This window comes from Equus caballus, chromosome 17, assembly GCF_041296265.1.
Source record: "Equus caballus isolate H_3958 breed thoroughbred chromosome 17, TB-T2T, whole genome shotgun sequence".
NCBI lineage: Eukaryota > Metazoa > Chordata > Mammalia > Perissodactyla > Equidae > Equus > Equus caballus.
Window position 1 is genome coordinate 22,661,871 of NC_091700.1, and position 26,670 is coordinate 22,688,540.

Sequence of the window (26,670 nt, forward strand, 5' to 3'; positions counted from 1 at the left end):
ACTTCTAAATTGGGGGAAAAAATTGTAAGAGCTCTCGTCATAATTTTTATTGGTATCTATGAAAAGGCCAAATTATAAAGGAAACACAAGAAAATGATGAGTAGGTTTAAGACCCTGACTCAGGTTATAATTGACTTGGTGAAATATAAAGGTCTAAGTGTTGATAAGATTATAAAGGTTGGAATGCTTGAGCTGATTTTCTTTTTATGAAGAGGTTACATCAACTTTGCCTGAGTATGTTTTAAAATGTCTGACTAGGAATACTTCCTTATGTAATGTTATAAGACTAAGACCTGTTAAGTCCTGCCCATGGGCCCTGTCCCCATGCTATTTGAATGGAGGAGTGCTACTTCCAGACCTTGAGTCCAGGAAGTCTTTCTTTTGACTCCTTGGCTTGCTGAGCCCCCTTGCTTCACCACCTTGTGAGCTGAAGTTATAGTTTTCCTTGTGCCTTTTTCTTTTTCAAGGATGGATCTAAATTCACTTCTCCATTGGGAACCTTCTCGGAGAGCTGTATGAATCCATGTTTGCTGCCCATGGCTACTCTCCGGGGCAAATTGTGGCATTCAACCTGAAGAGAATCAGTACCTTAAGCCTGAGGGTGATGGAGAATGAATTAATCCATCCCTTCCTGACTCTATCTCTGATATATAAATTTTACATGGGCACAGGTCGACCACTTAAGTCATTAGGATGGTCACCAATCTCCAAGACTCCTGTGACAGGTTTCTTTTCCTAAGGCTGGATTGTCATCCCTCCCTATGGCTCCTGACCACACTCCGAACTGAGGGAAAGTCCCAACTGGGACTCTGGTTCAAGGAATAGTACCAAACTCTAACCTTTGGTTGAGTATGGGAACCCCTTCTTGGGAGAACGGCTCCAGGATGCAATTGGGTAGAATGTCCCCCAGACCGGAGGAAAATTCTTCACTGTTTTTCTCTGTTCTTCTATCTTTGGGACAATTCACCTGGCACTTATGACTGCCAGGCATAATAGGGAAGGTATACAAGGGATGCAATGCAGGAAAACACCCCCATCACCCCTTGCTATAGGGACTCCACAGGCAGAACGGGTAGGATGCTGCCCAAAGTTCAGGGGAGATTTTCAAGGTAATGGACCCTTTTCTTTCCTCTCTCTTAAAGTTACAGTGACCATTTTGGGCTCCTCTGAGCTTTGCAATAGAGAAACAAGGAAATCTTTAAGATGTTAAAGGCTCTACCCCTGGGAGACCCTCTCTGGTTTCCGGGTCTGATCACCCCGGCGACCAAGTGGGGTGCCATCTCTTGGCAATTGACTCGTTAAGCATTTTAGGTGCCTACTGAGTCAGTTATGAGGATAGGAGACCTGTGATTTATTCTGTGAATTGTCTTGATGGTGTTTTGTGTCCCGGCATGGGAACTGCTGTGTGACCCTTATCTCGATAACCCTTGGGGAAGAGGCCATGAGGGCGAGGCCTGATTTCTTTTCCTTTCTGTTTGTCACCTCCTCTTGTCACCAAGTTGAAGTTAAGTTCAGGCTGGACCTAACCAGAACCTGGACCTCCTGGACTTAACTCTCAGCCCCAGACTCAGGGAGCCCCGGCCCCCAGCCAGCTCCAGGCCTTTGTCTCCTGCCTCCCTGCCTTGCCTTGTGCTGGCTCAGGGACTAAGTGCTCAGGCTAAGTGAGACTTGACTAAATCTTATAACTGTGTTGATGTCTGCAATCGGGCTCTGCACCCTTTCTCTGGCCGCAGTCAGACACCAGTTTTACTGCCATGGGGAGTGTCCTAAGCATCCCCAGAGACTCACCACTTGGGTGCATTCTAACTAACTGAAACACTTGCAATTGGATGGGTTATGCCCCAGAAACTCCAGCTTGGAGAAAACTTGAGGGGTTTCTCTGTGCCTTTGTGATGTACTTGGACAGGTGGATCAACCTAGAATGTCATTAAGTTACAACCCAGTTTCTGAGAAATCAAGAGCAACTGTCCTTGGAAAATCCTTGTAAGGCTAGGAAAGCAGCTCTAGAGGCATCAGGTTCCACCCATTTCCCTTATCTCAAAGAGCTTGCAAATCCTCTGGGGACTACCTAGCCCATCACTAATTCCTAAGACTGAAGAAAAAAAAAGAAGGGAAAAGGCCATAAGCATGCTGTTGCCAAAAAGAAAAAAAAAAAATCTAGCATCTTGAGTGTCTTCCCCACAAATATTAGTAGAAAAGCTCAAAACAAAATTTGGATTCACAACTAGGGAGCTTTATATTATTGTACCTGATTCACGGCAGTGATTTTTAAAACAATAGGTGTGAAGGCTCTGTGCATGTGTGTCTATATGTGTGTGATATTTTTACCCCCGGATGGTATGGCCAAAACTAAGAGCTCTGTTTAATTGGCTTAAAGTAAGTGCTTACATAAATTCTAAATGTAATAGAAATTAACCCAATGTCTTTTAAGTTAAGATGATATAGATTAATCTTTGGTTAATGAAAGTTTAAGTTTGCTGGTTTGATCGAAAAGGCATGTCCTCAAGAGTTGTCAGTATTTGGATATGATGCAAACACGCAGCCTGGGTTTACTAGTCAAATAAGCTCACGTTGTATGTTAGAAATTTGTCAGCATAATAACTTTAAATGATAGCTAAATTTGTCTAATGTCTCAAAGTTTTTGTGGGTAATCTAAACATCATTATTGGGAACAAATGATTTAGATATAAATTAAGTAAGAGTTTATAGATAAACTTTTAGCAATAATTATAGTTTATGGCGTGTGTATTTAAAATAACTTCCAAAATCTTTTTGGTAAGTCGAAACTTTGAAGTTTTGCTAGGTTAATTTAAACGATAAAATTCATTCAGTACCTAGATCATTTCCAAATAAGATATTAGACATTAATTAGTAAATGTAAGTTTACCTACTTTTGGCTTCTTATTGCAAAGAGGCTAAAAGCGTTTGGATCTATTAGAAAGTATGCCTTGTGTTTTATTGTAAAGTGGCATGTTTCGAGAAATTATGAAAAGTGTTTAGAATGTTGATATAAAAGACAGTTCATAATTGTTTAGTTTTTAGTTCTTTACTAGGGTCTGTTAAGGGTTAAAAGTTATAATTAATATATGTAATTAAAGCTACTGGAAATTCATAAGGAAAACAGCTCTTTATTCAAGGAAAGTTAAAATGTATGTTTTCAGTAAAGAGGGTATAAAGAATGGAAATATTTTGTTTGATGGGTTAAGAAAGATAAATTTGTCCTAATATACTAGAAAGTAAGAAAGAAAGCATGGAACAAATTCTGAATGCAAAAGGAAGTTATAGAAATTCTGAAAAAAGTTTTGTACCTGGTCAAGTTGGCTAAGATTGAAATGAATCTAATTAAGTAAATGGGCTTTAATACGAAAAAGTAAACTGGTACAAAAATTAGAATTTGGTTTTCTCTCTCAAAAGGATAATTTTCTTGAACTTTTGGTCTGCTCTAAGTCTACCTAAAAGACAGAAAATCTGTTTTGTTAAAATAATTTATGTTCACAAAGAAAGAGGTCTCTTAAGATTTTGACTGTTTAAGCTATTTACCCTTGACTATTTATTGTCATTTTGAGCATATACCTGAGCATTGTTTCACAGTGAGCGTTATTTCCTATCTAAACAAATGTTTTAAAACCTTTTTGATATTTTTGACAAGCTTCTCCCTTAAAAATATTCAAATCCGGAATAAAGGCTTCTTTTGATCTGGATGAAGGAGAAGGATTTCTCTGGGGATTTTCAGAGGGCCCCTGGGACTTCACAGAGAAATTTGCTCTCTCTTCCTATAAGGTGGAAGATTCTAAACTAATTAGGCATATTTGGTCTGTTAAATTACATTGGAAGCATTGTCAGATAAGTGATGATAATCTTTATTAGTTGGTATTATGTGGGTAAATGTTATTGATATAAGTGTTTGAAAATTATATAACATTCCTAAAATTCTGATCTGTCCTGGCTATCAACCATAATTCTAATTATTATTTTAAGGTGTTGTATATCACAGAAATAATAAGTTTTTCTGTCAATTGTCATTTTTAAGTCTTTTGTTGTTTACATTCAGTTGCTTTACTCTGATGCTTTTTGTTTTTGCAAATATGTCTCATCTTCGGAGGGCTTCATGGAAAGGACTCTGACACTTACTCTGGATTACAGGTTTCTGATAAACTTTCAGATCATAGAACTGAACTGGGTAAGAAATTACAGAAATCTAATGGAGAAACTGATGACCTCATAAAATTGCTAACGGAAGATTAAGATCAGGAACCGATTGTACAAGACTGAACGAACTGATGAGGATGATTATAATTCTTACGACTTTTATTTAAAATGTTGATTTTTGGATGTTTTGCTTTGTTTTCTCAGATTCAAGAAACTTTCTCTTTCTCTTATGCTAACCATGACTCATAGCAATTTAGTGAAATTATACCTTTGTGAGCAAAACTGAAACATTTATCTTTTTCTCCCTACCTGATCCCTCCAGAATTTGGAAACTTAGTGAGTATGGTTATCTCACGGCAATATAGTTATTTGCATAAGTTCAATAAGAATCTGTTCTTATAACAGGACACATTGGTTATCTTACCAAAGCTTTGACTGGAATGTCATATTTGAGAGAAATATACAGACTCGGATATGACAATACTGCCTTTGAGGAATAAGGTTGACTTTGTGGAAATAAGCCTGGAAATATGGGCCTGGTAACTTGCTTTACAGAGAGATTCCAGCAATCTTAGCTGGTAAGTAAGGAAGCTTGCTTATCTGGCAAGTGCAAGGAACCTCGAAATATTTTGGGAAATCTCAAGAAAGGAGAGAAATTCACCCAAATCTAAAGTATTGCAGGCAAGACCTGATGGCACAAATCCTTGCGTGGCTTTCCCAGCCTCGAGAGGTCTTTAAAGTTCAATCTGAGATTCCTCATAAAAAATTCCAGCAAAGCAGATTTAAGAGCCTATATGATCAATTGCTATTCTTGCTGCACTTATGAAAATAATTGGACCAAGTTTTCTTGAAACTAAACTTATTTAGCAAACCAATTAATCTTAATTTGGCTATCTTTGGTAAAAATGAGGGTGATTTTTAGAGAGAAGAATTATGTTTCAGTGAAAAACTATAATACACATTTGTGGATGTTGGATCCTAGTTCTGTTAATTGTCTTTGAGGTTTTTGTTTTTTTGTTTTTTTTTTTTTTTTACCTGTGAACTGGATTGGATCCTGAATTCTTCTACTGAAATATCTGGTTACAAATCTCCAAACTAATGTTTTCAATATTTTACCTCATTTTCATTTGGAATCATTGAGAATTGAACCTGCTGTTTTTCCTGAAGCCTTGCAAACTGAAGCTGAACAACTTGATAGAAACTTAAGAGAGATTCCTGTCTGTTGCTGTGTAATCTGTGAGCCACTCAGAAAGATACCTGAATGCCCAATGACATCATCAGAGACATTTCAAGCTGCAAAAGATGCTTTGACTCTGACATCTAGAAGTCTTCTTGACTGGCTGCCTCCTGGACTCAGGAATTAGTTTATAATTTGCTCCAACCATTAACCTTGTTTTTCTTTTTATTTCCACAGAAATACTTATTAAATATCTGATGGCTTGCTTCCAAAATATAGGCCTAACTTTGGGAGCACGCCTGTATCACTGCCTTCTAAAATGACTTTAACTGGACTGCTCTATCACCAGGACTAAGAAATGTGTTCAGTGAGATGAAACAATCTACCACTCAGCTTCTGGACTATGAAAGCTCTTAAAGTTACAGAGGATTGTGAAACTTTTAGTTTCAAAGGCGGGACTGTGGGGGACTGGTCTTGGCCACACCATGATACGTCTCTTTGGCATGAGGATTATTGGGCTGGTTGCTTTTGATAAACTGGGACAGGGAAGGAGGCTCTGAGGGGTGGAACTTGCTTGCCCTTTGTTAGGATACATTTACATTTGTAAGGTAAATCTCCACCTGTAAAGGTGCCTCCCTCTCTGTACCAGGAAGAAGAAAGGGGATGACCATCTCTCTAGAAACTCTTAATCAATGGGAAAGGCAAGGACTTAAATCTGCCTAATAATCTTATTCCTGTTTCTGGTAACCTCCTGTAACTGACTCCCCCGACCCCCAACATCCTCCTTTGTCTTTAGCCGAAGATGATATTTAAGGTGGGGGCTTCAGCCATTTTGGTGAGTTGCTCAGCTTGCCTGACCTCTCCCATGTATACATGTTATAAAGCTTTGTTTAATTTTCTCCTGCTATTCTGTCTCATGTGAATTTAATTCATTCTCCAGCCAGACGAACCCACATTGGGTAGAGGAAATGTCTTCCTCCCCTACAGGCTCAAGTTAGAAGAAATTTCAGATGGTCATAGGAAGAGCTGCTTGAAAACCCTAGTTCCTGAACACGGAGTGTGCTGCCAAGCGAAGCCACGCCGACTTCCTTCCTTGGAACTCTCGGAGGAAAGTGGAGTCAGCCCTCAAGCAGTCACAGCAGCCGAGGCGTGGGTGCTCTCTCTGGGAGACTGGGTCTCCTGGCTGATCTCATTGCTGAGGGAGGGGCACAGAGAACAGTGGGAGAGGATGGAGACAGCTGGCTTTCAGGGAAAGAAAACTCTCCTCCCCTCTCCCAGCACTTCACCCCTAAGGAAGAACAGGGCTGCCCCCCTGGCTTAGCTCAGTGCTATTCACTGACCCGCAGTGCCAGGGCGTGCCACGGGTCCTCCTCCGGCTGTCTCTCCAGCGGTTCTTTCTTTCTTCTGCAGGCTGCTTCTGTTACCTGACTTGTGAGCGTCTGAGGTGGTGGCTCTGGGGAATTGAGGCCAACGCCCTTTCTTCAGAAGTTCCTGCCTCTGTAAGGGTAGAGACTAAATACATTTCTCTGACTTTGCCCGTTGCTCTGTGGCTTGCATTCGCTCTTCCTCCTTTGGCAGCCTGCTTAGTCTCCTTTGGATCTAGCCTAGGCTGCCTCTGGCAAGGGTGAAAGGATTCCTCGAGGTCAAGCATAGCTTATTGAGTGACCCATATTCGCATTTGAATTCTTTAATGATAAATGCTAGCCATTCACTAGTGTTTGTTCTTTGTGCACAGATAGCTCTCAAAGACCTCAGAGAGAGGATCAGGTCTGAATTCTGTGGTCAAATGTCTTCCTAATGTCTAACTTCCCAAGAGAGACACCAACCAGCCAGTGAGATCAGGGGAATTAACCATGGCAGCAGTGAGACAACATGAGTTCAAGTGCAATATCCATCTTCTGCTCCATGCATCTATGCTGTCATCTTCAAGCTGTGCCAGCTGAACTCTCTCAATGCCCTACAAAGTTGTCAGGACAGTTTCTGCCACCGGAAGATAAACATGGAAAAGAAGCGACAACCCAACTTCACGACAGGGTTGCATGAAATCAGGGTAGGACACTGGGTTAGCCTGTGGTGGTCAAGGCAAATGTTCGATATTTAACATATTCACTTTTATCTTAAAAATAACTTCTGTCTACTCTTTCTTGTTCTCATCTAGTTATGGAAAAAAAAAGTTTTCTCTTTATCTTAAAGTTTGAGGTTGAAAAAACCATAATTTTCACTCATGTCCCTTTCAGTTCTGCTTAGGTCCTGAAGGGGTTATCATGGATAGAAAATTTACTGAATCATTAGTGACAAAGTTTTTGACAAACTCATTTCTAGGATCAACTTGCTTTAAGATCCCCCTCAGCAGCCATGAAGACCCACTGAGATAACATCTCCGGCCCGGGAGCTCAGCTCAACAACTCAGAAAATTTTCTTCTTCCTCAACTTCCTGCTAAAAACTCATTTCTTATCAGGAACACTTTTTTATTTTGAGGGCACAAAGTTGACAGGCTTGTCCTACTTGAAGCTAAAATTGCCAGCCTACAGTTTTCAAAGCAAAATGTCTCTTTTCTGCATTTTTTTCTAACAAAATCTGGAGCAGAGGGCAGCCAGGAGGAGCCTGGTCCTCCTTCGGGCACGGATTCTGTCTGTCCGCCGAACTCTGCTCTGCCTGTCAGTCCTTGATGCTTACTTTAGGTGAAATACAGCGTAAGGATCACACCAGTAAACGCAAGGTCAGGCTCTTACTGGAATCATGTTCTTTTTTCTTTTCATCTGAGGTCAGAATTTCATCAGATATTAAAAAGATTCAGCTTGGTTTTTTTTTTTTCCCCTTTATGGAACTGTGCCCAGAAGGACCAAGCACAATTTAAACATTAACTGACACGTGAAACAATTTAAGTGATCTTGGACAAGTTCTCGCCTCTCAATGATTATGTTTCTATGGAACAAAGTGTGAGTGTGTGTCCTGGGTTGTGTGTGTGTGTGTGGGGGGGAGTGGTTTAATAAGAGTTCCCTAGGGTTTTCACAGCTTCAACATGCCACTGGTTAGAATTCCAGGCAGGTTGTGGGGGCGGGGGCGGGAGTCTGGAGAGCCAGGACCTCTGAGTTCCAGGGCCTGTGTCAGCCACCTTAGAAATACCTGTTCCAGTGAAGAAGCTACACAGATCCCACCAAACTGGACACAGAAGAACAGAAAGCGCTAAAAGGAAAAGAAGTTATGATTCTTGAATGATTCACACGAGACATTCGCAGCACACGGCAAGTGACAGGCAGGTAAAACAGGCAGCAGACGGGCACAGCCAGAAAACGGCACCCCCAGGGGCGCCCGTCTCCTGCAAGAGACCCCCTAAAGCTCCCACCCAGCCCCCATCCCCAACCATCCCACCGCATCGCCTTCTCCGTCACCCTAAAGCCCCCGGTCCCGCGGGCCGTTCCCGCTCCTCCCCGCCGCGGGCCGCTCCCCCCGCCGCCCGGCCCGGCGCGGTGGCGTCCGCGGGCGCTGCCGCAGGGGCGGCCGCTGCGGCACGGACGGCGCAGCCTCGGGCGGCGGCCGCTGCACACCCGCCGGCGCCCCGGCCGCGCCAGCAGCCCGGCCCCCGAGCGCGGCCCCCCATGGCCCTCGGGCCGCCGCGCCAGCGCCCAGCCCTGCGCGCAGCCTCCGCCGCTCGCCCGGGGCCGCGTAGCCCCCGACTGGGGCGAGATGCTCAGCAGCTCCGGCCTGGACAAAGCGCTTAAGATGTCCCTGCCCCGAAGGTCGCGGATCCGCTCGTCCGTTGGTGAGAGGGGAGGGGCGCGGGGCGGGAGGGTGGGCGGGGGCGGGCGCTGGGGCGAAGCGGGCTCTTATGTGACACTGCCCCGCCCCCGCCCGGCCTCCCCCTCCCTAGGGTCTGGGGCCGCGGGATCCGCCGGGAGCATCCACTGGATCCGCGCTGTCCCCACCTGGGGGGCCGGGCGCCGCCACACCTGCGAAGCCGAGAAGCCCCAGTGCCCCGCGCGGGGCGGGGAGAGGGGAGCGTCCGAGACCCCGGGCCGCGCCTGGGGCAGGGGACGTGGGAGTGTGTGGGTGCGTGTGTGAGCGTGTGGGTGCGTGTGTGAGCGCCGCGCGCAGGCCCCGGCGCCCCTGCGCGGCCATGCGGCGGGCGGAGGGGACCGGGGGCAGCGCGGCCGGCCGGCCCCGCGCGGTGGGCTCGGTTAGGTGCGCGCGGGGCCCAGCTCGCCTCGCCCCGTGCGGTGTGTGCTGGGGGCTCGGAGGGGAGGCCGAGGCTCCCACGGGGGTTTCTCACTGTGGGCCCCGCGCACACGCCCCAGCGCGCGCCCGCCGCGCAGCCTCCACGCCCGGCTGGGAAACGCCCCGCAACCCTGGGCGTTAGGACGCCCCCTCCCCCGCCGCGTGCTTCGAATAGAGCGTCCCCAACCGCTCCCGTCCTTTGACACCGGGACTATTTTGGCTCGTATATAACATTTTTAGAAACCACGATCTTTTTGAGCTGCGTGTTATGTGACTATGATATATGACGGGTTACCTAGACCCTTAGATAATGAAAAATTGAAAGGGAACTTCAAAAGTGATTAGATTTTTTACCATTTCAGGACACCCGGTAAGTCTGTAGGTCCATCTTTGATACGAGGAAGGTACAGGGTTTGCGGTTAGGAGCGGGAGTCACTTGGAATCTTTGTGGGGTTGTGTTGGTTAGTGCTGAGAAAATAGGCATATAAAACTGCTCCTCTCCTATTTCTGTAGTTGAGTAATGTGAACGGGAAGCAGCTTCTCAGGTGATCTAGGCCCATGTTTCTGACACTTGAGTCATCTAAGGGCACCTTCACATTCATTTTGAGGACATCCCAGTATAAAAGGATGGTGGGCTGACAGGTGGAGATTAGGCTGTGGGGAGCCAGCGCTGAAGCGGGGGACCAGCTGGCAGGGGACCGCAGTGACCCAGGGCCAGATGGCTCCTGCGGCAGTGCTGAGGTGGAAGGTGGGGGGGTTTAGTCCCTGTATTGGGAGGTAGAGCCAAGAGCATCCGCTCATGATTTGGATATGAGGTTAAGTGATGAGAAACAAAGATGGCTCGGAGGTTTTTGGTGTGAGAAAGTGGAGGAATATACCACTTACTGAGATGGAGAAAACTGCAGAAAGAACAGGATTCTTTTTTGTGGAGGGGAGGGTCACGAATTTGGTTTTGAACATATGAAGTACCTCCTAGAGAGCCAGGAATGGGATTTATGAGCCTGGAGTTCAGGGGAGTGTTCCAGACCAGAGAGAAAAATTCTAGAGTCCTCGGCAGGACCGGCTGCACGAGTGTGTGACCGTGTGGTTGCACAGGGCCCTGTTTTTGGAGGAGTCTTGCATTTGCTTTAATGCTCTGCTGTTGCTGTCTTGGAAGTCTTGATAATTTTTGAACAGGGGGCCTGCATTTTCCTTTTGCACTGGGCTCTGCAGATTATGTAACCAGTGCGTATAGAGGTGATCAGAAAGAGAGGAGTCCTTGGACAGAGTCCCGTGCACTCCAACATTTCAAGGTCAGGGAGACAAGAGCAACAGCAAAGGGGCTGCGAGGATGGCCACTGGGGTCAGAGGAAAACCCCGAGAGGGGTGCTCAGCAGCTCGGTGGGGCACTCGCTCGGGCCATGGGGCGTGGTCAGCTGTGGCGAATGCTGCGGAGAGCTCAAGAGAGACGAGGCCGGAGAGCTGACCATTTGCCTTAGCAATGTGGAAGTCCTTGGTGACTTTGAAAAGGGCTGTTTGTGTGTAATCATTGGGAAGAATGTCTGTAGGATGGCTTTGAGAGAGACTAAGAGGACAGATATGGGAACAGTAAGTCCAGAAAACTCTTTTGGGTGAATTTTGTAGAGCAGTTGGAGGAGGGGGAAGCAAATCAGGTAGTAGCTGGAGGAGGATATAAGTTCCAGAGGGGCTGTTTTAAGACTGTCACAGTCATGCAGGTGATGTCATGAACGTCAAAGTAAGGGCTTCCTCAGGAGAAAGGGGACAGTGATCTGAGATCAGCAATGAGGAGCAGGGTCATCAGGGCAGAGCAAGGAAGGCAAGAGGTCCGGAGGTGGAAGACGTAGGGGACCTTGCTGATGATAGGCTGCAAGTTCCAGAAGACAGAGAGGAAGGTTTTAAGAGGTGGGGGTCTGCTTAGAGTATTTATAGACCGTGTGGAAAAGAGGGAGGACCTGGATAGTGTGGGCTCTCTGGAATGACTCATGGGAGCTTGGGTGAAGGGCCTGTGGGGTCTGTTTGGAAGATGACGGAGGCACACAGAGGTGGTGGGGCTGTGAGTGCTGCAAGGGGATTGGTTGGATGCTGGAGGGTTGGCCCAGGAGTGTCCTGAGCTCTGAACCCTCTTCTTCCCAGTCGGTAGAGGTATGGAGCCAGGAGTGGGACATTGCCATCACCAGAACTAGCGCTCAAAGCTCTGGGCACCTTCTTTTCCCATTCTGCAAAAACATGTTGGCTCTTTTTGGTCCTTTACTCCTCCATGTGTATTTTTAAAAGAACCTCTTCTGAAAACAAAACAAAAACATCCTGTTAGGATTTGGGTTAAATTTGTATTGTTTACAGATTAATTTGGAAAGAACAGACATTTTAAAAATGTTGAGTCTTCTTAACCACAAATGTGGTATTTCTCGTCATTTCTGTCTTCTTTTATGTCTTGTTTTAAAGTGTTATAATTTTCTCCCTGAGGGTTTTATGCATTTTAAAAGGTTTATTCCAAGATTCTTCTATTACTAGAATTAATGAGATTATTCAAAAATTACTTTTTTGTGTGTGTGAGGAAGATTGGCCCTGAGCTAACATCTGTTACCAATCTTCCTCTTTTTGCTTGAGGAAGATTGTCACTAAGCTGACATCTGTGCCCATCTTCCACTATTTTGTATGTGGGATGCCACCACAGTGTGGCTTGATGAGCAGTGCTAGGACTACACCCGGGATTCAAGTGAACCCCGGGCTGCCAAAGTGCAGCATGTGAACTTAACCACTACGCCACCAGGGTGGCCCCCCAAAATTACATTTTTAATTGGTTGTTGCTAGTATCTAGGAAAGCTATTTGGATTTGTATATTATATCCAACAACCTGGTGAACTGTCTTATAAATTTTGATAGTTTATGGATTCTCTTAACTTTCTGTATGTAGACATGCTTATTATCTGCAAATAATAAATCTCATTTCTCCTTTTATAATTGTTGTCTTTTTTCCCCCTATTTGATTACATTTGCTAGTACTGCCCATAAAAGTTTGACCAGAAGTGCCATTCTTGCTTTGCTCTTAGCATATTAAAGGCTATGCTTCCAGAATTTCCTGTTGAGTATGATATTTGCTCTGGGAGTTTAGTAGCTGTTCTGTATCACATTAAGGAATACTCTTCTATTCTTATCTGGTGCTTCATAAGGGCGGAGGCTGATCCGTTGTGCACCTTAAGACAATCACAAGGGACCGGGAATATACTTAAAGATTCCTGGGTGGTTGTGGGGTCTCTCCCTTTTGTCTCTGGGTCTTTGTGTTCATTAAAAGTGGATCATGGCACACCTATCAGAATGGCTATAATAAAAAATAGTGACATCACCAAATCCTGGCCAGGATGCAGAGAAACTGCATCACTCACACGTTGTTGCTGGGGATATAAAATGGTACAGCCATTCAGGAAGAACGTTTGGCAGTTTCTTACAGAGCTGAACATGCCACCACCGTTTGACACAGCAGTTGCAGTCTTGGGCATCGATTCCAGAGAAATGGATGTTCATCTTCACGTGAATGTCCATAGTAGCTCTATTCGTAATAGCCAAAAACGAGATCTCCTTCAATGGTAGGATGATTAGACAAATTGTGGTACATCCACACCATGGAATGCTACTCAGCAATAAAAAGGAACCAGCTGCTGGTCTTTGCAACAACTTGGATGGATCTCCAGGGAATTGTGTTGAGCGAAAAAAGCCCAATCCCAAAAGGTTACATACTGTCTGATCCTATTTATATAACATTCATGAAATGATAAAATTGCAGAAACGGAGAGCAGGTTAGGGGTCAGGGAGGGTGTGGGGATGGGGAGGAGCAAAGGACAACATGTGGGATCCTCGTGGTGATGGGATGTTCTCTCGACCTAATGTCAATAGCCTGGTCGTGATATTGTCCTCTAGTTTTGCAGAATGTTACCATGGGGAAAACTGGGTAAAGGATACACAAAATCTCTATATTAATTTTCACAACTGCATGTGGGTCTAAAATGATCTCAAAAAGTTTAATGAAAAAGATGTAAACCATAGTAATTTTTCCTCAAAAGAAAGTAGTTAATTGTCATGTTTCAGGTCTTGTCATATACTCCCATGAAGACATTTGAATTATATTATTATAATTGCATTGATAGGGTTTGCCTCGGGGCCATCAAAGTGTACCCAGTTATTTGTATAACACAGCAGAGCCTCCGTGTTTGTGAAGCTTTGTGCTTGGCTCATTCCCTCCTGCTTGCTGCATCTTGGCAGGGTCTGGGGCAGGGGTGAACTTAGACGGTGATGTACTCCCTTAAAATTGTTCTTCTTGTTTTTTACCAACTAGTAGTGAAAAGTCGGAGATCACAATCCGCTCCAAGATGATGTGCCAAGCTGCATGCTAATTAGTGAAATAATTCCAGGGTTATTATTTCTTGCCTATGAGATATCTTTGATTACTGTCTTCACTGCATATTTGTACTTTTATCAGGTCTACCTTTCCCCAAGACATAGTTTGTGCCAGTGTGTCTCAGACATTTTACCAGGGGGTGGAAACACAGACTAGGAAGAGGGGGAGATCCTCTTGCCTTTATGGAGCTTACAGTCCGCTCAAGGCGGAGCCTTTTAGTCTAGTAAGGGAGACAGAGTGCAAACAGAGTCATTGATTTTAACAAATATACATTGAGTGCCTACTCCATGCCAGGCCATGCTCCTGGGGCTAGAGGTGGAGCAGAGAGCAGAGCAGAGGGGCATTCATGGCGCTTGTGGTTTGGGGTGGGTTAAACGCAGGGACGAGTGCTCTCTACTCTCTTATTCTGCCTCGGTTGACACTCACAGGCGGTGCACAGATGAGTAGGGGGGTGCAGTGGGTGACTGTGTATCTGGGTGTGTGGAGTGGGGGTGAGCAGCGAGGACAGGAGGAAAGGGGGAGTTGTTTCCTATGGACTGCGCATGGCGTCAGCAAGATCTGGTGCAGAAGCTTCCTCCCTGTCTTACTGACGGTACGGAGTTGGCTAAAGAACACAAGATTAGCAATGAGGAGCAGGTAGGCAGTAAGCACATAGACCTAATACAGAAACTGGAGGAAGACACATCTTCCAGAAACCCTTCCTGGAGTCCTCCTCCACATCCCACACTCCACCCATCCATCTCTTCCGTCCTCTCCTGATCATCAAAGTGTTTTTATTTTGTTTTGTTTTAAAAGGGTTCCTGCATGGACCTAGTTTTCCCATAATAACCTGCCCCAAGTTTCAAGGGGAGAATGAGAATTGGGGCAACTAAAAGTACAAGGAACTCTGAAGTTAGAATGAGAGGGCTGGACGACATCTCAAGGAGAGTTTAATTCCATTTCACAGATGAGAAAAATAACGTAGACACGTTGTTCGCTTGCCGGTTAATTTCCGGCAGGACCAGCTATTTCCGGGATCCAGTGTGCTTTCTACTGTCTCCACCCTGCCTGCTTCACTATCAGATCTAAGTTGAAGAGAACTGTCCATTCATTCTTTGTTGTTTTCTGTTCCTTAAATGGAAATAAATAAGGAACTGGGTCTAATTTCTCCTGCTTCCATTTTCTGTGCTATCCATCCTGTGGGTACTCAATAAATAAAGATTTGACCGAGCTTGGTCATGGATTATTTGTTGTGGTCTTGGTCTAATGGTCTAGATTATGTTTGGAAGTTTCTCTTTAGTGTTAGAGAGAATTGAATTCAAATTTTGACACTGTCATTTGCTACCTATATGAAATTAAAAAGCTTTTTTTTACTTCTATTACAGATGAGGATGAAAATAAATTTTGTACCTTGTGGGTTGTTGTGATTAGTGAGTAATGTGTATAAAAGTGCATGCATTAAGGATTCTGTACATTCAGAGAACTTTATGATGCGACAGAGCTTATGTTGACAATACGTCAGCTCTTTCTCATGCTGCCCATCATCAACCAAGGTAAACTTCTCCACTGAGACACTTATCCTGCATAATAGCAGACTGGGCAAAAACTTCACTGGTCATTATTTTCCCGTCTAAATCTAATGCTGGAGCCCTAACCAGGAGATGACTGCATAGAGTCCTTAGTGGGGAATTTAAGGGTTCCTTTCGTGTCTTTCTCCAGGTGTATGTGATTACCCACCAAGCACTCTGATTGTAGAGTGTTCATCCTCTAATGTCGCTGAAGGGTATCACCTTTTATTCAAAGCAGTCCTGCCTTCGAGGCCATCTTCTCCCCTACAGGTGGCCAGTAAGCACCTCAGGGGATGGCTTCAGTTGTTTAATAATTGATTTTACTCTTGCAAACTTAAGGATGTTTTTTCTTAAACTCTCACCTGACAGAGGTGCTAGCTAGACAAATGGATTAAATTAAAATTATTCTCCAAAAAGTTCTCAAACATTGATGGGAGGATGTGTATAGAGCACCTTCAAAGATGGGTCTTTACCTTTCCTCCTTGGATCTTTACATTTACTAAATATAACCTCTGGTCAATACCACACTGGATACAAGATGTTATTTACATCCATTTAGGCCAGTAAAAGTGCTCAGAGCAAATATTAACAATCATTAAGAAAGGCTAAAAATAAAAATTATCTCATATCCATACCCTGGGAGTTTCTCCCCATTGTCATCAAGGGCAAACACAGAAACAGGCCCTAGGAGAGAGCCCTTGACTGGACGGAGCAGTGCCGAAGTGGGGATGGGTATTTGCACGTGCAAAATACCCTGACAGCGCAGAGGGTCACAATCACACACGGAGCCTGGGTCCACCTGCCGAGATGTGTTCATGAGGGTGCAGGAGTGATAGTGCTCCTTCACAGCCATGATTGTGGAGGGCTCACTGCGTCAACATATTACCATATGCCGCACATATTACTGTGTGTGTGCGTGTGTATTGTTTATGTGTGTCAATCTCTTGCTCTGACAGTTCATCTCTTACCTTGCTCATATTTCATCCTAAAAAGTGATCTAATCCTGATTACCTTTGATTTAGAGGTTTTACATTTGGCAAGTAAATTTTCCACTCTTTTGTAATCTTATGCCAAATTATAAGCAAATGTCACATTTCACAGATTTCGGGGGAGAGTTTGGGTGCTCCTTCCCCTTCCCCTCTCTGGAGACACTGTGTGAGCCATAGGCAGCACTGAGGATCCCAGGATTACTGTCAATATTTTAAGCACATTACTGAGACTGATACATGGGAAATGAGGGTAAGCAAATTAATCCACGGAGTAAGTCCCTCTCTGTTCTGACGTTTGGAATCTCATCCCAGAACCTAAGTTCAAAGACAGTTGCTTTCTTCCCGGGCCTTAAATGATAACTTCATGGCTGGGAGAAGTTCATTCCCCTTCAAGGGGAGAAAGCAGCGCACTGCCTGATGATGCATTCAGGTTAGTGGCCACAGGATCAGTCTTCTTATCAACTATTTTTAGCCACATAATGATTATCCCTATTTAAGACTCTTTTCCATTTTCTTTATTCTAGTCCACTGAGGAAACATAGCTTTGGTTTTAAAACTACAAGATTTTTATCTTTGAACCCCCAAAGAGGTAAGTTACTGTTTATCTAGCAAACAAACTCAGTGATCTTCTGTCCTCTGGAGTCTCAGGGGCCTCCCTCAGCAGCTGAGTCTACACTGGCGCGATGGCTGCGAGTGTGAGAGCGCGTGCCTTTGCTGCTGTGTTCCTCCCCACATGGCCCGTGCTGCTCATTTGTACTGGCCAAAATATTAGAAATAGATTCTCCGGGTCTGCTATAATCCTTTTCATGTCGACCCCTCCTGATGTTTGGAAATACGTTCATTCAGTGCTATTTAACTCTGGGACTGTCTGATTTTCTGACAGTAGGGTTCAGGTAGCTTTTCTGGACAGGGGAGCACCAGTATGGACAGGTGACTGAGAACGGGGCTTCAGGTAACAATGAATTGTGCTGGATGTAAACACAGGGCGTCAGTGAAGACGGCAAATGAAGTGCACAGTTAGGGGCTGTTCTGCTGTTCCAGGTGAGCGATAATGAGAGCCTGAACCAGGGCAGCATGGGAGATGAAAAGAGAGAATGACTCGGGGAAACACGGCTGAGCTGGAATCAACAAGCTGGAGAGATGGACACCAGGGAGGTGAGAAATGAGGGAGCAGGTCTTTGTGATGATGGGCAAGGAGAAGAGTTGATCTCCTCCTTATGAGGATAATCATTATGTGGCTAAAGATAGTTTGTCCTTCAGAGAGCCCAAGGTATTTGCACAGAGCAGGCAATACTTTATAGAGTCAGATGTCATCCAAGTTGAAGGTCACTTTCTAGGTCTATGCCCTCCAGTATGGTGGCTGCCAGCCGCGTGTGGCTACCGTGCACTTGAGAAGTGTGAGTCAGAATCGAGCTGTGCTGTAAGTGCAAGCCACATGCTGGACTTTGAAGACTTATTATGAAAAATGAATGTAAAACATCTCATTAACAATGTTTTATGTTTATTATATATCAAAATAATATTTTGGCTATGTCAGGTTAACTAGAATGTATTATTAAAATTATTTTCTGTATTTTTTCCTTTTTTTAGTGTGGCAACTAGGAAATTTAAAATTATATATGTAGCTTGCACTATATTTCTACCGGACAACACTATTATAGATCATCTTGTCCAAATATTTTTGATTGATGATTCATTGAATTGCAGACTTTCAGAAATGAAGTTATCTAGCAGTCCTATGCTCTCATTTCTAGGTGAGGAAACTGAGGCTATCAAAGTTTACATTCCAGAACTTGCCCAGCGTTCCGGGGACAGTGACAGAGATGAGAGCTCGTGTCTTTAAACTCCAGTATTATTTTCAGGGTTATTTTATCTTCCTCTTATGTTGAGTGAAAATCTCCCTTAGGCACAGAATAAGATATCTAGCTAAAATTAATTTTGAAAATGAACTGGGTCACAGGACTGTGAAATTCTATTATATTTCTTTGAACCTAATCTCTAGTAGAAATGTCGTTGCTTGAGTCTTTGATTGTGGTCGATGTTATCAGTCAGTATTTGCAGAGAGGATCTCCCAATATTGTGCGCTTGCAGTTTATGGTTGAACGAACTTTGACCACATGCCGCACAGGCTAGGGGCAGCAGAGGCAAACCTTATCTGCCCACGTGACAGCCTCTGTGCAAACAGTGGGCATCTTAGTAGTGGTTTGCTCTTCCCAGAGGCCAGTCATTAATTGGAGTTGAGTTGGTTTTTTTGTAGTAACACGTTTTAAAAATATTTTCGTCTTAGTGTATATTTTCTCTATAATGTATTACTTTCTCAAATGAGTGTCCCAGAAAAATGGAAGAAGTAAATAGAAAAGGAAAAATTCCAAGTAGGCGGTGTTCAAACAGCATCAGGCGGTTAGTGGCACTGAGTCTTGTTGAGAAGACAGGGTAGGCTTTATTATCAGGGGATGACCCTAGACTGTTTAGATTGTTCACGCCTTTGAGTTTTTAGGAATTTCTTTTAAATTGATGAAGTTATCAGCTGTAATACCAAATATGGTGTTGGTAACCAAGATGCTACTTGTGTTGTTGTCAGCAGTCAGATGTCATGTATCAGTGGTGTGTGGTCATTTTTGCTGTAGGGATGGTATACAGACTTCCTCTCGGTCTGTAAGTCTCTATAACGGAGAGCTGTGTCGTCTATAGTCTGTGGTATATTTCAGCAGAAAGCCTGGCTCTGTGAGCACGGATATAGAGTGTGACTGAAGATACCCAGGGTAGGAGAGGTATTCCGTAGTTCTGAGTCCCTCATCCAGGGTCTTTCGTGCAGGATGGGATGTTGACAAGATATACCAGGGCGATGCCAGCAGTATTGTGCTGAGGCAGTGCAGATGACACCTTGGATGTGATGATGTCCATGTTAACTGTGAATTCAGTGCTGTAGTATCACACTGTGAGGGCAGCACTATAGTGGCACACCGTGACAAATGTGTAATGACATGTGTCATATACAGTATCATACAGAGTATTTTCAGTGCCCTAAAAATCCTTGTGTTCCACCTATTCATTCCCCAGCCCCTGGCAACCACTGATCTTTTCACTGTCTCCATAGTTTTGCCTTTTCCAGAATATCACTTAGTTGGAATTATACAGAATGTAGCCTTTTCAGATTGACTTCTTCATTTAGTGATATGCATTTAAGATTCCTCCATGTCTTTTTGTGGCTTGATAGCTCATTTAAAAGAAAAATCTCTGAATGATATTTCTTTGTCTGGATATCCCACTGTTTATTCGTTAACCAACTGAGGGACATCTTGGTGGCTTCTAGTTTTTGGCAATTATGAATAAAGCTACTGTAAACATCTGTGTGCAAGGAGCGCAATGATTTCTGGATCTTATGGTAAGAGAATATTTAGTTTTGTGAGAGACTGCCAAACTGTCTTCCAAAGTGGCTGTACCATTTCTGCATTCCCACCAGCAGTGAATGAGCGTTCCTGTTGCTCCACATGCTCACCAGCATTTGGTGTTAGAGTCATGGATTTTAGCCATTCTAATAGATGAGTAGTGGTATCTCATTGTTGTTTTAATTTGCACATCCCTAGTGACGTGATGTCGAGCATCTTTTCTTATGCTGCTGTCTGTATATCTTCCTTGGTTAAGCATCTATTCAGAACTTTTGCCCATTTTTAGATCAAGTTGTTTGTTTTCTTAGTGTTAAGTTTTAAGAGTTCTTTGTACATTTTGAATACCTGTCCTCTATCAGAGATGTGTTTTGCAAATATTCTCTCCCAGTCTGTGGCTTGTCTTTTCATTCTCTAACAGTATCTTTTGCAAAGCACTTAATTTTAACAAAATCCAATTTATCAATATTTTCTTTCATGGATTATAAATTTGGTGTTTCAAGTTTTCTATGACAGTATTTTTCCTTAGCTTTTTGAAACTTATAAACTTATTCTTCTAAAGGACACTCTTAAATTATGAATACACATATTTACTTATTTTCCCCCTAACAATGGCTAGAATTAGTCGGTATATATCCTTTCCTCTCCATAGTGAGCCCCCCGTTGGAAAGAAGACAGACACTTGGCACAGTTTTACTGTCTCCCCCACTCCCTGCCTTGCCGAGATCCCGGGAGCTGGCTCCAGAGAGTAGTTAACAGGTGTTTACTAATTTCTTTGCCCACCAGTGCCTCCCTGTGTTTCCTTCCTCATGTTGGAATAGGTCCCTAGGATCTCTCAGTGACCATCTGTGAGTGGTAAATTGATTCTTTGTGTTCCTGAAATTGCTTTTATGTCATCCTCACAATTAAGCAATAGTTTTGCTGAATACAGAGTCCTAGACTCAAAATTGTCTTTTCCTTTAGCGCTTTAAGGATGCTGCTGCATTATCTTCCTGTTCCCAGATTTGCTGATAAGACTCTATGTCAATCTTATTCTTGTTCCTTTGCAGCTAAGCTATTTTTCTTTTTGATTAGTTTTTAATATGTTTGTTTTTGGTGTTCTCAAATCTCAATATGATGGTCTAAGTATTTTTTTTTCCCATTAGTTAAATGCTCAGCACTGGAAAGCTCTTTCAATCTGAGAATTGTGTCTTTCTTTTTGGGGGAAATTCTCGAATCTTACGTTGTCAATATTGCCTCCTCTGTGTTCTCCCTCCCGCTGCCTGCAACTCCAGTTAGACCGCTGTTGGCGCTCTGTCTCTTCCCCCAGCTTTCTTAATTTTCTTTTGATACAGTTTATCTCCTCATGGCCCATTTCGGAAGAATTGCTTGATGTTGCCTTCCAGTTCAGTAATTCACTCTTCAGCTTTGGTTTTCTTTTCTTTTCTTTTTTTCTCCTTAGTTTTTAGAATCTATTGGCTTCTATTTCAACAATGGTATATTTATTTCCGAGGTCTCTGATTGATTCTTTTTTCATAACAGTCTGGAATTGCTTCCTGTGTTGAATACTCACTCATTTCCTGGAGGATATGAATGACACTTCAGTCTTTTTCTGATCGCTTTGTTGTTTGAGTGTGAGTTCTGTGTGCTTTCTCCTCTTCGTGGTGTTCATGCACCTTGAGTATTTTGTGATTCCAGAACTCACTTTTTCCTTTTTGCAGTTGGGAGTGCACGGAGGGGCCAGAGCAGAGCAGCAGGGACCATTGCACTGTCTGCAGTGAGTGCAGGTGCTGGACGCGCTGCCCAGTGGGCTACTCTGGGCCGGTCTGCCTCTGTGTCCCGTGAACAGGGTGGCCTGTCCGTCTTCCATCTCCAAGGCCCCGTGTCAGTGGTTAACCCTGGCCTGGGGTCAGGTGTCACATCAGCCATGGGACTTGTTTATCCTGCTCCTTCCCGTCTTTGCATAGATGCGTGTGTGCTGGTTGCAGAGGGAAGCCAACCTGAGTGCGCCCTGCTGGTTTGAGGTGTGCTGTAGCTCAGGCTGAAACAGTCCTGTCTTTAGGCGGCGATATAACCAGACGGCTCAGTCAGACTTGCTTTTGAGTTTTGACCCCGACACATCCCAGCTGGGTGTTGGTGGGGAAGTTAGTCGCCTAATCTTTCAGTTCCACTTTGCTCCTCTCTAAAATGTAGTGATACCACCTTCCTCACTGATTGTTGAGAGACTTCAATGATTAGCATATGTGAAGCTCTTAACACCATCTGAAACAATGTGTTCCTTACAAATTATTATAGAATTAATAATTAAAACATGACATTAATATGATATTATAATTATTTCAAGAACAATATACTAGGGATACAGGGCCCTGACGCTCTCCATTTTGTTTCGTCTGTAACTGGGTTGTTAACTTCTCTGAGCTCTCTGTATGGATACAAGTGTCTTTGGAAAGTCAAATGACAGTTGTAGTGGGCTTCACTTTTAAAGAGCGTTCCAAAATTCTGCTCACATCAGCAAATACGTGGGAGAATTTGCCTCTTCCTGTGAAACAAAACCAGTTTTCTATGTGGTGGTGGTGCGTTGGTCAACCTAGAACAAGGCAGTGCTTATGCAGAGCCCTGTCACCCGGCCTTCCTGTCCCCGCCCGCGTCCCGGAAGGGTCTGGGGCAGGCTGAGTGGGCACCTGCGGCAAGCTTGCACTTCTTCACCACAGCTCTGCTCAGCCGAGTAATAGTCTGAGCATTAACAGGGATGGCTGTTTTTCCTCCTGGAATCCAAATTGTCATTTCCTCTCATGGCTAAGGATGACAGATGAGACTGCCTCATAAAGTCCAGATTCTAAAATGATTTAATGGTGTCTTTTTTTTTCTACTTTGATTTCCCCCACAGAGCACATCTTTCAGGGACCTCCTGACTTCTCAGCGGATCCTGTAAATACGGGATTAAATCACTGTCTCTGTGGACCCTTAGGAGAAAAATTTCCCCTTCCTCTAGCATTGGAAATAAAGGGAACAGGCCCATTCCATTCTTGGGCCCGCGGCAGTAAAAAACCTGAGACAACACACTCAGGAGCTTCTGCCCAGACACTGCGGAGAGTTTCTCAGGGCAGCAGGGAGCAGCCAGGAAGCTGGGCAGGAATGAAAATAGCTCGAAAGGCTCTGAGCGGCAGGGTCTATCTGGACGTGTCCTTTCCAAGTCTTAAAGTTTCCCTTTTTTGTTCATACATGTTCATTTCTAAGCGCTTGATCGCTTGTGCTTCTGCGGGGCACCCTGGGGCGGGCTGGCCTCTGGGCCCCCTGTCCGCAGAGCGGCTTCCCTCTCGGGAGGGCGGAGCCGGCGGCGATCGCTCCCCTCGCCCACCCCTGCGAGCGCCCTGGGCTGCGGGCGGGCAGCAGGACCTCTGGCGCGAGCGCATCACTGCCCTCTGAAATGGGCAGAGATCACGAAGCCGACCCGGCGTCCCCGGGGCGGGGCGCCGCTGGAAGGAGAGGGAACTATCCAAGGAACTGAGACGTTGCTGTGAGCTGTCACTTCCTGAAGCTCTAGCGATTATTTTGTAATTATAAGAGTTTTTTTAAATTAGAAAAATTTAAGATAGATGTTTCTTTTCTTTAATCTGAAAATATTTCTGTGTATTAAATGTAATGTAAATATATACATTAATTAAAATCTTTTCTCTTTACTAATGTTTCCAAATATTTTTGTGGTCAGTGTTGTTCTGGTGGAGACGTGGTTGTGTTATCTTCTTATTTAACGTCAGAATTAGGGAAGGAGGAAAGGAGGACAGGCAGGCAGGAGGGAGGGGGCCCGACGGCTGGAGGGCAGCTCCAGGACGCCGTGGGCGCCGGTGGGCAGGAGGAGCGGCCTGGACGCCGGAGCCCCACGCGGCGGCGATGGGTAGAAGGGAAAGTGCCTGAAGGACATGTTGTCTCTGCCGGTTTGAGGGAAAATAGATGCACCAAAGCGGCTAAGAGAAAACCAAGGGGAACCAGCTACAGTGGGAGGGCGAAGCTGCGCAGTGTGAGAAAACAGATTCTGCAGCCAACCCGGGGCTTAGATTAGTTAGGACAAACTGCCTGCCCCAAGCAGAGGCTAACAAAGATTAAATTGCCTTTAAAAACGATGCAATAAGACAGACAGCAGCTTCACTAAGATAGTTAATTAAATTTGATGACGTTTGAGAGAATACAGGGAGGAAAGTGGCCGTCGTAAAATAGGCAAGTTTGGAAATTGGAAATCCCAGCATTTTAGATGTAAGGAGAATGAAATAGAAATTGTTGGATTTTGTGACGTTAAAATAGGAATGTGATTTTGTTGCATCTGATAAATTATTTCTGTCGTGTCTTACCCCTGCAATACTAAAACTCCGGGCCTCACGAGGCAGTAACGGTCCACAGAGGAAACAGACCAGGAGACGCAGAAGGGGCTGTCAGCACGCGGCCTCCGCACTTTCTGCGGGGCGTCTGCACCTCGGGCCAGGGCTGCTGGGAAATGTTCAGGCTCCTCTGTCAGCGATAAATCAGCCAGAGAGCTGACTGAGGGTGAGGTGTGTGAATGATTGCTGTAGACAGTCTGAGAGGCTGCGAGGAAAGGTGTGTTTTAATGGAGAAAGGCACTTGTACGCTTCTTTATCATACTCAATTTTGGATTGCAGGAGAAGTACCCAAAATATCTCTAATTAGCTGGTTTTTACTCAAGTCAGCAAATACGTATTGAACATTTCTCACGTATGGCGTGCGTGTCAAGCAGTGAGCTGGATCTTAGTTGTGGATAAAGGGTGTGTAATACCACACAGTTCCTGTTTCCAAGGAATTTATCATCTGGTTGGGGAGATAAGACCTGGACAGGAAATAATAACAAATAAATACTGTTTCAAGACAATAATAGTAGAGGCGCTCTCGAGGCATAATCAATCACTGCATGAGTTACGAGGATGATAAACGAACACTTGAAGCAGAGAGTGGCCATGCTAAGCTTTTAAGAGGAGGTTTTGAGTTAGGTTTTTATTTTTTGGCTTTTTAAAAAGTTGGGATTATGAAGGTATAATTTACATAGAGTGCAATTCACTCTTTCTGGGTGTGTACTGTGGCTTGATGATTTTGGCAAACGTATACAGCTGTGTACGATCAAGACACAATATTTTCATCACCCCAGAAGTTCTCCCATGTCCTTTTGCAGCCAGTTCTCTCCCCTCTCCCAGCTCCTGACACCCACAGATCTGATTTCTGTCCCTGTAGCTTTGCCTTTTCCAGAGCGTCAGACACAGGGAATCATGTGTCTGTAGTTTTTGTGTCTGGCTTCTTTCACTTCCTGCTTTTGGGGTTCATCCGCATCTGAGGTTTCGTTCCTTTGTATTGCTGATGAGTGTTTTACTGTATGGATGTACCACAATTTCTTTATCCATTTACCCGCTTCTCCTTGAGTTAGGATGTGCAGATTTAGATGGAGGTGGTGGTGGGGGAGAGGATGAAGCAATTTGGAGGTGAAGTGGCAGGAAGTAGAATAGAATGAGTTTCTAAGATATATTCTGACTCTGGGCAGAACCAGGAAATCAGAGAGGAAGACTTCTAAATACAAGGATTTGTCTGCGTTTTTATTATTGATAAATCCAGCCCAAGCCTTTTCTCCAACCAGCAGTCATTTCTCCCTACCCTGGACTCCTGTTATTCTGTCCATCCTTCCATTATTTATTCATCCATGCTTCCATCATCTATTTACTTATTCTATTTCTTCATCAGTAGCAACATTTGTTGAAGGCCTCCAAAGTGCCAGGCACTGAGCCATGTCAGGTTAAACAAATTAAAGATCATAATTTTGCCCCCAAGATCTTCTTAGTTTAGTGGAGGAAATAGCAAGAAAGTCTGCAATTAACAAAAACAGTTATCATATAATGCTTTACCTTTTTATTTGACTTTCCACATGGGTCCCTGAAGGCGGGAAGCTCGCCTTGCCCTATGTTCAGTGCCGTGAATATCTTCTGAGTTCAACTACAAAAGATAACGTAAGTTGAAGTCCCTTAGATTAGTTTTGCTCTTTGGGAAACAAAAGAAACTTACGTTTATGGGCGTTGACGTGTTCACCCTGGCAGGATGCCTCACAGAAGTTTTGGCTGCAGGGGGACCCTTGAGCAGGCGTGTAGACCCTTGAGTGCATGTAGCTCCGGGAAAATCACAGCGGGTACATTTTTGTCAGTGCCTGTTGTGGTCGAGAAAATGGTTTGAAAAATGCCAACAGGCAACAGTCTGTCATAATGTACAATATATAAGCACGTGGATTAAGAAGTGGAGCCATCAAATGCCATTTCAGGGCATGCAGGGGTGGACGGGCAACGTCAGCCAGGATGCCCCGGCTCCTCTCCGTTAGTGCTGAGCCCGGGCAGCGTGAGGGGTCGGCAGGCTCGGGGGGGGGGGCCCTCCCCGTGGACGGAGACGCTCCTCGGCTCACCTCCTAGCCCGCGGTGGAGTCATGGTGTGGTGCTGGGGACTGTAGTGAGCCCCACACGGGCAAGGGTCTGACTCTCTAGTCAGAAGAAGATTCTGTTGCTTTTACACGTACCGTGCCTTTCCTTTGCACGTCTGCGCGAGTCCATCCATGGAGCCCTTCATGATTGATCAAGATTGATGAGCTGTTCTTTCTCTGAGCCACTATGGCACTTTATGTGTATCATTTTCTAATGTATGCTTTTTTTTTTTTTTTTTTTTTACCTTCTCAGCATTATTTACATACTTTTTGAGCTGTCTCTTTGGCTTTCCTTGTCGTGAGAGAAGAATCTGGGATTCACGTCATTTTGTGTGTGCCTTGAGAGATGCTCAGCAAACGCTTACTGAAAACAA

General features: G+C 44.5%; 1 protein-coding gene across 8 annotated transcripts in view; it reads left to right on the forward strand.

Annotated features, from left to right (window-relative positions):
• Positions 1-8,351: 8,351 nt before the first annotated feature.
• Positions 8,352-26,670, forward strand: part of ATP8A2 (ATPase phospholipid transporting 8A2) — a 592,801-nt gene continuing 574,482 nt past the window's right edge. Inside the window, exon 1 of one of the 8 annotated variants that reach the window (XM_070240119.1) lies at positions 8,352-8,583. Coding sequence is in view for 2 of the 8 variants with exons in the window: in XM_001492094.6 (XP_001492144.3) it covers positions 9,015-9,090 (76 nt within the window). In the remaining 6 variants the exon portion in view is untranslated. Of the gene's footprint in view, positions 8,588-8,843; positions 9,091-9,692; positions 9,913-26,670 lie in introns of those variants that run through there. The other 7 variants (XM_070240124.1, XM_070240123.1, XM_023621409.2 and 4 more) reach the window with 7 other exon arrangements.